We start from the raw sequence: 12,670 nt of genomic DNA, 5'->3' as shown, positions 1-12,670 counted from the left end.
GGAAATGATGGGAAATGATCGAGTTCCCAGCAGGTAAGTAAGCTTCCTGTTTTTAATTCTCCTTTCCCCAGATTTCCGTCGGGCATGTAGACTTCTACCCTGATGTATTCATCCAAGTATACTAAATTGCCAGAGGTTAAACAATGTATTGAGCATATACTATGGATAAGTATATTCCTGCATTTCAGATACAGTATAATGACCAGGTACAAAAGTATGTTAAAATTGAGACAGAGCATTGTACTTCTGCAACAGCTATAACAAGGTTCTAATTATCATATGGGAAGAATAATAATTCCGGTTTCTCACTACTAGTTGCTATTCAGTGAACTCTGCTGGATGCATGTCAGTTCATGCATGACTTGATCAAGTTCTGCTGCAATGGCCTCAGGCTTGAAAATCTCCTGACATTCATTACCCTTGCTCACATATAAAGAATTGTCAGTTCGACAAAGCTCTAGAGCACAGTCACTAGCTGTGGAACTATACTTAGACAAGAGATCAAAGGGAAATTGTAGGAAAAATAAAAATATGAAAAAAAGTTAAGTAGAAAGTTTCTCAAAGATTTGTGATTAAGATGTTCAATTTGTGCTACAGTAGTTGAAAGTCTAATTCCCAATGACCATAGTTGGCATTCAAGTTTACCATGTACAGATAATGCATTTTATCACCTTTCATCCAGGTAGCTACAGCTGAAATGCCTTAAAAACAGAAAAAATAATCCCTATGAACATAAACAAGTAACAATGTTGAATATTTTTGAGGAGACTTTAGTGTAACCATTTATCAACCAAATAAAAGCACGGTACATAAGGATGACCAATTATAATTGAGTTGTACTTCTGTATTGCAAAAACACCGCTGTTAGTAACATTATGCACAATACCTGTAAACTCCCGTTTGGCATCAGTTTTACCCACTGGATTTGAGGTGATGATGGAGGAACTATCTGATGGAGGATCCGATTCTGTAAAAAATAACAAAAACAAAAATGTGACAGTTAAAAATGTATTTCATGAGAGCATTTAAATTTGTCGTGGTACAAAAGATGGGACAAAAATTAAGTTAGGAGCATATTCCGATTTGAAAAAATTGTAAACATATTTGTGTACATGCAACAGCAAAGCTTTAAGACATTGCAATACAGTTAATGACCAGGAAAGTTTATACACACTTTCTGGTTATAATTAAGGCAAGATGCAATGCATTGATCAAGCAGTACACTTTATATACGCATTGATTTGAACTTCATTAGGGAGACACACTTGATGAAATAGCAATGTTTAAATTCCATGAAACATGCAAAATACTATCCATACAATATAATTAAGACTGGCAAGGTGCTTAAAACATAAGATACACACTGCATTGACTATTTGATACACTCTGGGCAAAAGCAAAAAGTGAATTCCAAGCAAAACAATGCATTGATGACTAAATCACATTTTACACAAAAGCAAAGCAATGCACTGCGCTACATGTAATTATAAATGGCACAGCTGTACAGTATTTATATTGCTGCCACAGGCTGGCATCACTTCAACCAATGCTTAAAAACTGCAAATCCTTAGTGACGTTCTTTTACAAATTGATGTCTTTCACTGATAGAATTGAGTTCAACTATATGTCAAACTATTTTGTATATCTTGCCTGTATATCAAAGTGAAATGTAGTAAAAAAAAACACACAAAATCTTAAATCTACTCTTCCAGCATCCTCAGTTTTTATTTCAGATTTTTTGCAATTGCAGTTTTTTTCCATTTTATCTCAACAATGAATAGCTGTATTTAAAAAAAAACACAGGAGGTAAAGAATAAAAGTACAGGTATTATATAAGCGCTGCATGAAACATGAAGGGACATGAATGCAGACGGTTGAACAACGTACGGACAATGGACGATTAATGGATGGTTATTAAGTATTCTGCTTAATGTTACTCGGCAGCATTCAAACCCATGCTGGTACTTTTGGAAATACCTGTGAGATCCTTTTTCTCATCACTACCAAGTTGAGATACAGGGGTTGGTCTGAACACATAAGGAGTGTCAGAGGTTGGAAGCTCATAGTCTGTAAAGGATAAAAAAAATGCAAGCTTCTATCATCTCTCATCAAAACACGAACAGTACTGAATGTGGTCTCTCTGTATTTTGTTGCACATGTAATGTCTATGCTGGAATCTGTTTTATTGTTCCCTCTGGTGAAAACACGGTCTGAATTCCAATCCAGTCACAGTTTGTTGACCAGACGATTTATTTCACAGAATTATATACTTCATGCAAGATGGTGAGCTGAATACCCAATTCAGTACGATTCAATATCCCTCACTCGAGAATAATAGTGATTTGATGAGAGATATCCAGGCAAAAGCAATATTTAAACCCCATGAAAGACACAATATTGGCCCAGTCATACATTTCACAATAAGCACAATCACCAAGCTCAATGATATGCATAACTTATTAAACAACCAGCATAGCTCAGGCAAATATAATAAAAATCTACAAGATGCACTGGCCATCTAATAAATTTCATGCAAGAGCAATAAAAAGACTCCATGCAGGGCACTGTGTAATGACGTCACACTGCATGTAAGTGCAACATATAGTGTAATAAATCACATGAATATGTCATCGTCATACTCATTGATGTCACAAGTGATTAATTTCAGTACCATGCCTCAATCTTCATAATACTGATCAGGCAATATATTTTACACACTTTTATCTTTAAATTTCATGAGATATGCTGTGCATTGAACAGACATGATGGGATTAAGCAAAAGCTATGTGACACAATGCAAACTGATCACTTCATATATTTCAAACAATAGCAATGAATGGACTCCATGCAAGATCTAGTGCCCAGTACATTTTGTATTTGTACCTGTTACGAGAATAAACCAGATATAAGTGAAAATATAGCATAGTGTTTACGGCATAAGAGCTGCACAGTTTGCAATCACTTCAGCCATGCCTTAAAATTTCACAAATAAATAGCTTCTCTGGTCTCAATTTTGTTGACTATTGCAGTTGCTCTCTCGCTTGATAACATCATTGATGCTAAACACTCACAAAGTCAAGCTGCCTTATTCTGTATGTTCTAGTACACATATATTTGCTTCAAAAAGTACAAGCAGCACAAAAGATAACAGTTTAAAAATTAAACTGTAGTTCTTTAAAATTGCTTAATTACTGAATAAATGTGTTATACAAGGCAACAGATTTGTTACATGACAGCATCAGGACCCATGCCAGGGATATTACTGCAATTACCTGTCAAATCTTTGTCCTCTCTGTTATCAAGTGCAGATTCTTGGCTTTCAAGGAACACATATGGAGTGCCAGAGGTTGGCAGTCTATGGTCTGTAAGGGATAAGAAACCAAATACACACCTTTGTGTCTTTCACTAAAGCAACACTAATGTCAATTTCCTGGCATCTCTGTAACTTAAGCAAGGATATTTATGCCTTTTTATTAATCAATTCCACGTGCTTCATACAGACATATAACCAAGTAAGTTGATGAAGCTGCCTCTTTAACAAAAGAGCAATCTTTCAACTTATGAAGCAACAGACAGGATTTCCCTCTGCCTTTCAGCCTGTTTAGCAGCAATATTGGGGTGGGATGTTTTGCTAATTTTGCCACCAAAGTATTTTTTGCTGTTGCCTCAACCATAAACTGGAAGCTTTTTTCCTTGATAAAGTGTAACATCCTCACCGGCACCTGGGAATCCCTGACCCAAGACCGCCCAAAGTGGAAGAAGAGCATCCGGGAGGGCGCTGAGCACCTCGAGTCTTGTCGCCGAGAGCATGCAGAAATCAAGCGCAGGCGGCGGAAGGAGCGTGCGGCAAACCAGACTCCCCACCCACCCTTTCCTTTAACCACTGTCTGTCCCACCTGTTACAGAGACTGTAATTCCTGTATTGGACTGTACAGCCAGCTGAGAACTCACTTAATGGCCCCAAGTTTCCACATGATTTGCTCCTGATTTTTTAGGAGCAACTGGTGTAGAATGGAGTATCTTAGAAATCAGAATTCTCCACATTTAGTTTTCTGCAGTTCTAGTCAGGTAGAACAGTTTCACTTTGGAACTGAATTTTTTTTTCAAAAGGGGGCGTGTCCGGCCACTGACGCCTGATTTGAAAGTTTCCACAGTGAAAACGTACTCCAAACTAACTTAGAATGGAGCAAGTGAAGATTTTTGTACGCTTGAAAAAACCTTGTCTACACATTAAAAAATCAGGTGCAGGTTACAAATTAGGCATCGGGAACGAGATGGGGGGGGGGGGGAGGGAGGGGGAAGGGAAGTCATTAAATTCTACAATCAATCCTTAGTTATACTTATACAAATATTGTACAAATAAATCCAACCTGAATAAAAATTTATAAGCAAAGAAAAGATTAAATAAACCATCTTCCTACCTGTGTGAAAGTGCTTCAGGCAGGCCTTTCAGGCAGCGGTGTGGCGTCGGTCTCGGGGGCAGGCAGCAAGCAGCCTTGGTGCTTGAGGCAGGCCTTCATTCCCCGCGAAGATGCAGCACCTGGACGGACTTGAGGCCATTCGGCCATGGGATTGCAGTGGCGTCAGTGGCTGGCCGGGAGCAGCAGCAGCCTTCGAGCTGTGAGGGGGACTGACTGAGGCCATTTGGACAGGGAGAGGCAGCCACATCGACATCTTTATATTTAAATTTGCAGAATGGGTGCACCACATATTATGCAATGGTTTGCTTCCTCATGCAAGAAATTCTTTGTTCTTGGTGGACGTTGATCCATTGCAAAATTGAATTGGCACTTTTATTTCTTCAAACACACAGTCCTTAATTTGCAGGCACCGGTTCTGCAAGTTTAGCAGTGAAAAGCTGAACTCACTGATTTCAGCAGGTGATTTATTCAGCAGTGCTGCTAAAAGCACTCCCTCACACACAGAAATATCAAGAAAATTAAAATGCAAGCCTTTGCAGGGGTCCAAGAAACAAATCTTCACTTTTTCTGCAGCACTTTTAAAAATGGCCGAGTGCCAATGTTTACTTCAGACTGCGCGTGCGCGAACGCTCCAACGTGCACGTGCAGGGTTGCCGGCACCAAGAAGCCTCATTTAAATTGTACCCGCCCCCTCTTACTTACAAAATCGGCGCAAGTGGTAGGCTCCGCCCCCTGTGCGCCGCACCAAGCAGACATGAATACCGCGTTTTTTTTCAGGCGCCGTTTTCGGCGCGAAAAACAGGTGCCCAGCTCTGAGGGGCGCCTTTTTCGCCGCGTGTGGAAACTTGGGGCCTTAGAGTGGAAGCAAGTCTTCCTCGATTTCGAGGGACTGCCTACGATGATGATGAAGAAACATGATGAAACTGGAAGCTCCTGCCCAAATGTGTGAATAATTACATAGAGACAGAGTGATATTCCACATTACATTTTCCATCATTATCATCTGAATACTGCCGGACATTAGTCACACCAGCATTCAATCGTTATCCGCCATTACTAGGCGACAGAACGAGGGGAAGAAAAGTTAAATGGCTCCCAGCAGGAATGTTTTGAAGAGAGGGACATTCCAGTGATGAATTTTATCCATGCTATTTCTAGTCTGGAGATAAGTATAGAGTGGTGTCCACTAAGGGTTGGTATTAGGACCACTGAGCCATGGTTGACACTGCAATTGGCAAAAGAACCAGAGGGAAGATGAGGAGACATTTCTTTATGCAGCAAGTTATTATTATCTGGAATGCAGAAAGGGTGGTGGACACAGGTTCAAAAATAACTTGCAAAAGGGAATTGGATAAATACTTGAAAAGGAAAAAAATTGCAGGACTATGGGGAAAGGGCAGGGGAGCGGGATTAATTGGACAACTCTTTCAAAGAGCCGGCAAAGGTGCATGATGGGTCGAAAGGCCTCCTTCTGCGCTGTAAGATTCTCTGATTCTCTGACTGAGACAGCTGGGGAGGCTGACTGGCCTTTTAAGCTGCTGCAGTTAATGGAATCTTGCAGCAACTCTTGCCCCCCAAAACATCCCAAAATATTTCAATGAAGCTAACCATGAGAAATTAGCACAATGGCAGTTGGGAGGCCCAAAATTCTACACCAAAATTTGACAGCATTGCCACCTGAGAGGAAAATCTTGGAGATGTATTAATTAGTTAATACATTTCATCAAAATGAAGTCCATCAAACACCATACAAGTTGGCACAGTATAGTGACCGCCTAAAATGCTTCACACAAACATAGCCATGAAAAGATGCTCAAAATTGGATGTAAAAGGAATGTTTTTGCTGTATGAAAGACATAATATTTGCCAATGTATATATTATAATATATAAGCACAATCTCTTAAGTTCATGGCATACACACTTTATTAGCCATCCAATATAATTCAGCCAAGCACAGCCAATAAAACTTATGAGATTTGCGATGTGTTGCAAATTAAGTAGATTTCACAAAATAGCAATGAAAACTCCATGCAAAGACACAATTGCACCCGAGTTCACTAAATGAAGATAAAGTTTACAACACAGGAGGTACATATCGAAGATGGTATCACTTTCACTGTGCCTTAAAGTTGCACAAATAACTATTTTCCCCAGTCTCAATTTGGTTGACAATTGCAGATAATCTCTGGTCTAGCAACATTCTCTATGGCAAATATTCAGAAACCAAACAAAATCTTTATTGGGCTTGTTTATAATTCAAGTGAAATGCTGTGCTCTCGCACTGATTAAAATCGTAGTGCAGCATTATATTAAACTGTATTCCTTAAAATAACTTAAGCACTGAATATATTTTTAGGCAAGACATTGCACATGTAAATAGTTTTTTTCACAATATTGCATGACAGCAATGTTTGTCGTATTGCAGGTATTTACCTGGGAGCTCCTCGTCTTTGTTATCGGATTCAGATATTGGAGTTGAACTGAACATGTCAGAGTTTGGCAACTTATGGGCTGGAAAGAAACCAAATAGAAACCTTTGTATCTTTCACCAAAGTGACACTCGTGCCGATAACTCGCCCTCTCTGTATTGTAAAGAACATTGATGTCTTTTTTTAAAAATTGGTCAATTCAATGCGCTTCATATAAGCATATAAACCAATGGCCTGCTAACTGATCGAAAAACAAATTATGCACCCAGCACTGTCTTATGAATTGCGTGCTTCACAACTTTACAATCAGGAAAAGACTGGTGGTAGATGTTCCAAAGGACGCCAGGGAGTCTGATATTCTGATGCAAAAAACTCAGTCCATGAGGAACAGGAAGCAGGTGCTGTAGCATCTGCTGCGAGACAGCAGAGAGATGGACTCATTCAGCACACTTCCACAAGTACATAGAGCTCCACCCTTTGGAGCCCAGAAAAGATTTGTCTCTTCTTACCAACCTCTCTTTGGCTCATCTAGCCACCACATCCTAATTCCGAGTCTCAACATCAGCACCTTACCTGTTCCCTATTGTCAAACAAGAGAACCAAACTCCAAACAGTCCTTATATGAAACGTTCCACTGACTTAGTACCAATTATTTACCAAACCATCATTTAGTTCTGTTACTGTGCACACCTTTATGATCGTGTGAGGGTTTCTGTACCCTAGTCTAACACTTCTATGCAGTACTTGAGGGCCTGAGATCTACACAGATGCTGCAAAATTTTATGAGCCTCTTGGGGTGAAAGTAACCCTTCTCTCTGGGCCTCAAGTCCTGGGTTAGACACAGGACAAATTGACTCTTTGTCATGGGCTCCTTGGCAGCTGATCTTGCAATGGTGAAGCCTTCCGCAGGGAGCTGATGGAGTGCTCCATTGTGTCATTGGCATAAGGGGACGCAGGCACTGAGTCACACAAACCAGCTTCTCCATTGGTATTGAGAACAGAATTCTGAATAGCAGGATTAGTGGGAAGAATGGATTTCACGAAATCAGGGAGATCCTTAAATCCCTGAGAGTCAAATGAATTTCCTTCTGTCCGTCCAAGATGCCTCCCTGATACTTTGCAAACCAGTAAACATTGACAGTCCCCAAAGATTTGCATTTTGTTATTCAAGGCCCCAATTTGAGTTGACTGTCTTGCCTGGATCTCTCATGGATCAGAGGAAGGCTTGCATATACCTTTGCAGCTGTTACTTTTTCCAGGCTGCCCTGCAATGGGTTGAAATTCTCTTGGATGTTAGTGAACAGCAGGGTAGTGGACTCCACCAATATCAATTTGCCCCATCAATTTGCTGCTCATCTTGGAAGAGGCCATGCAGAACGTCCATATGTGTATCTTGCTTTGCTAGCATCCATCTCTCCATGTGAGGGCTCAAGATTATCATGCTCTTGCCCATCAGCCAGCCGCTAATACGTCATGCCTTTGTATAATTATATCAAGCTCCAATTCCACATCTGTATTATCAGGCTTCCTTGTGCTATGTGTCTCATCATGTGTCAATTTATCATCTACACTCTCTTTACCCCCTCAAGTAGACTGCTGAGTGCAAGGGTGAATGATGGAGAGTGTGTGTGGTTGAGAATGTTGCCAGATGTAGAAAAGACTGCATGATCTTGCTCTTCAACAATCTTCTCAGTTGACGTAGACAATCCCACATTTACACCCCTAAATGCCAGACCACATTTGAAGCCAATTATTGCCTCTATTTCCTGATCATGTACTGTTAAAGACTGGATTTTGGCATGTCTCAGGCATTGTGTGCGGTCTTCTCCTTCAGGAAGAATGCATAGTATTAATTGGTTGCTGCAGGCTCCAGATCTTGCAGTCACAATTAGCAGGATTTGTGGAATGGATGGTAGTAATAGTAGGTATATGGGACCAAGGATCTAGTATCTGAGAATTCAATGTGCTAGCATGTATTACAGAATGCGTGACATAGCGAATGGTGCTGAGGGACAAGGAAAATGGTGCCATGTGATACCCCAAAGGGGATTGCTTGACTATTATGCTGGGAATGTCCATTTACTTCTTTCTGATTTAGTTATCTGCCCAGTTATTCATCTGAAAACAGTCTTACCTTTTCTAACATAGCGAGGTCATTAAACATTCAACACTACAAGGTGTCCTTGGGGTATTGGAGGTCTCACTCACAGAAACAGCCACCTGCTTTCACATGGACCATGCTACAGCATGTGATGGGTTCTTCCTTGGTATTACAATTACTGCTTCCCTCCTTTCTCTAACTTGGCACAGTGGCACTTCCACATCAGCCGAGATGTTGCTTTTCTCTTCTGTTACACCAGCCATTCCTCTTCCAAGAGACGGATCGGTCCTTTAACTGCATGCAGCTTTTTAAATAAATAAGTTGTGCCCTTGCTCCGCTTCCCCGAGCATTACTGGCCCTCTGCTGGCATGACTCTTGACTTTGTCCCACTAGCATTTCTTAAATGAGCTGATCCTGGGATTTCTCACAGGGTTAGCCTCCTCCAATTTCGACAGACAAAGATTATATTCCATTGCACTTATGTCACCACATCAGGAAGCTAGGAATTTCCAAGCCAGTGCATCGACCATTCAATACAATTTCCACAAAAGTAAACTAGAGTTTACTAAATGTGGTAAAATATTTACCACACAGAAGGTACACATATATGCTATAGGATGGTATTACTTAAGCTGAGTCTTAAAGTTGCTTATGTAAAAACTTCCTCCAGTCTGAGTTTGGTTGATGATTGCTGATAATCTCTGATAGCAATCTTATCTGTAGCAAATGTTCATACAGGCATAAGCAAGTAACATCTTTGTGCATCATTTTCCGTCTGTATCTAAGTACTGTACTCTCGTAGCATTCAGCTTACTACAAAATAAACAGACACCACTAAAAATAAAACCGTGTTACTTAAATATGGAATAAATATAAGGCATTACATTTGTTAATATTTCTGTACAATGTCAAGTAACAGCATTGGCACCTATATCATAGGTTAACGCAAATACTTGTGAATTCTTTGTCTTCTATGTTACCATGTTCAGATATAGGGATTGGACTGAATACATGTGAAGGGGTCAGAGTTTGTCAGATTATGGTCTGTAAGGGGCAACAAAGAAACCAAATACAAACGTTGTGTTTTCACCAGAATTACACCAGTACCAATAATTTGCCTTCTCTGTATATTCGCCACATAATACACTTAGATAAACACAATCTCTAAAATCCAAGAGGTACACTTTTTCCGGCAAGCAAAGTCCTTAAAAAATATGAGGTGCATGATGTTTGCCTATCGTTAAAGTTTCACACACAGATGAAAGATTCCATGCAAGACACAGTGTATTGATTACCGAATACACTTTACACAAATATGCAGCAGAGTTACATAGGGCCCAAGTTTCGGGACGTGCCTAAAACGGCGCAGCCCGGACCTGGACGCCCGTTTTTCGCGCCAGAAAGTGCACCTAAAAAAAACTTCCCTATTCTCCGGCTCCCTGCAGGTCTTCTGCAGCCGGGCGCAGCGCAGCACGAGCTGTTGGAGGCGGAGCCAGGTCCCTGCGCTGAAAACAGTGCCGGGACCTCTGCAGATGCGCTACAGTGGGCACGCAAGTGCAGTAGCTCCAGGCGCCCAAAACTGTGTGGGAGGGGCCCGAAGCACGCAGCCCCTAGCCCTGGCCGAATGGCCTCACTGGGGCTGCGTGAATAAGGCTCCTCCCACGGCCAGCTCCTGCTTCCTCCCGACCCGACTTGACCCCCGCTCCCCCACTGGCGACCCGATCTCCGCGACTCTCTCTCTCCCCCACCCCCCCGGACCTCCGCGATTCTCTCCCCCCTCCCCCCCCCCCGGATCTCCGCGACCCCCCCCCCCCCCCCCGCAAGACCCGACGCCACCTAGCTGTAAATCTAGCCTGAGGTCTTAGGCCCGACCGTTCAGCCTCCTTCTCTCCCTCCCCCCGCTTCTCTCCTTCCCTCCCTCCCTCCCTTCCCTCCCTCCCTCCTCTCTCCTTCCCTCCCTCCCTCCTCTCTCCTTCCCTCCCTCCCTCCCTCCTCTCTCCTTCCCTCCCTCCCTCTCTCCCTCCCTCCTCTCTCCTTCCCTCCCTCCCTACATCCTCTCTCCTTCCCTCCCTCCCTACATCCTCTCTCCTTCCCTCCCTCCCTACATCCTCTCTCCTTCCCTCCCTCCCTACATCCTCTCTCCTTCCCTCCCTCCCTACATCCTATCTCCTTCCCTCCCTCCCTACATCCTATCTCCTTCTCCCCCTCTCCCCCTTCCCCCTCCTCCTCCCCATCTCCCTTCTCCCCCCCACTCTCTCCCTTCTCCACCCCCCCCCACCTCCCTTCTCCCCCTCTCCCCCCCCTTCTCCCCCTCCCCCCGCTGTCAGAAACACAGACACTGACAGACAGAGAGTGAGAGACACACACATAGACAGACAGACAGATAGAGACACTGACAGAGACACACTGGGGGGACCGTCCCAGCATGCTGTTGGAGGACTCCCGGTGCTGCAGTCGGTAAGTAGAAAATGTTTTATTTATTGATTTTTGAAAATGTTTTTATTTTTTCTAAATTTTTTTTGATTGATTTATTGGTTGATTTATTGATGTATTTATCATTTATTATTGATGATGGCTCTTTATTTGTAAAACTGAACTGTTTAATGTTTGTAAACTTCCCTTTAAACCACCCCCCCCCCCCCCATTCCCTACGCCTAATTTGTAACCTACGCCTGATTTTCTAAAGTGTAGACAAGGTTTTTTCAAACGTAGAAAAATCTTCACTTACTCCATTCTAAGTTAGTTTGGAGTAAGTTTTCACTGCCGAAACTTTGAAAACAGGCGTAAGTGGCCGGACACGCCCCCTTTTGAAAAAAAAATTCTGTTCCAAAGTGAAACTGTTCTAACTGACTAGAACTGGAGCAAACTAAATGCCGAGAATTTGAATTTCTAAGATACTCCGTTCTACACCAGTTGCTCCAAAAAATCAGGAGCAACTGAGGCCGAAACTTGGGCCCTAAGTGCTGAGCAATATTTCTGAAACAAGAAGTGTACAAATATAACACAGCTTACTATCACTGCAGCGATGCCCGAAAATTGAACATTTAACAAATTTCTCCGATCTTAGTTTGGTTGGTTATTGCAGATGATCTCTGGGAGCAACAGCTTTATGGAAAATATTCAACAGCTTTTCTGCATCACCTTCTATCTATATCTGTGAAATACTGTGCTCTAGAACTCATCAATTTACTTCAAACTGGTCAGGCAGCACTAAAGATATGAGTACATTAACTAGGCTGTGGAATAAATGGGGACTAAATTCATTATGGCCCAGTTTTAGGCGTGATTCTAATGCACGCCCAATCTGAGAGGCTCAGGAACTGTACTAAGTTGGTCCTTGTGCCTCACTATAATCGCTGGGGTGAGTGGCTTTCACCTGCCACGTCTCTAGAGGCAGCTGGCCCCTGTGGCCCAGTCCAATTTGGACTGTGTGCCTCGTCAGCAGTGGCCTTCGGGTAAGTCCTGGGAGGAAGGGGGAGGAGAATGGGAGCAGGGTCAAGCGCGGGTTACCAATGACCCGCAGTAATGCTGTGGAGCTTGGAGGAGCCACCTTCTGGTTGACCTCTTTTGCCAGTTGCAAATTAATGCTATTGACATTGAAATTAGCAGAGGCATGATTCCCTAATTTCCCTGCAAGGAATGTACTGTCCACTGAGATTGTCCAGACTGGGTGCTCCAATCAGACATGCTCTGAGCTGAGAAAGTTACTGTTTAAAGC

General features: G+C 42.4%; 1 protein-coding gene across 1 annotated transcript in view; it reads right to left on the bottom strand.

Moving 5' to 3' along the window:
* The window catches only part of LOC139275554 (target of Nesh-SH3), a 200,214-nt gene that overhangs the window by 106,415 nt on the left and 81,129 nt on the right, over window positions 1–12,670 (bottom strand). The window contains exons 6-8 of the mRNA XM_070892723.1: window positions 3,273–3,362; window positions 1,978–2,067; window positions 887–967 (exon numbers count right to left, since the gene is read on the bottom strand). Coding sequence (XP_070748824.1) covers window positions 887–967; window positions 1,978–2,067; window positions 3,273–3,362 — 261 coding nt within the window. The remainder of the gene's footprint in view (window positions 1–886; window positions 968–1,977; window positions 2,068–3,272; window positions 3,363–12,670) is intronic.

The sequence above is a fragment of the Pristiophorus japonicus genome, chromosome 11 (assembly GCF_044704955.1).
Source record: "Pristiophorus japonicus isolate sPriJap1 chromosome 11, sPriJap1.hap1, whole genome shotgun sequence".
Lineage (NCBI taxonomy): Eukaryota > Metazoa > Chordata > Chondrichthyes > Pristiophoridae > Pristiophorus > Pristiophorus japonicus.
Note: the sequence above shows the minus strand (reverse complement) of the source record. Positions and strands in the feature narration are given on the sequence as shown.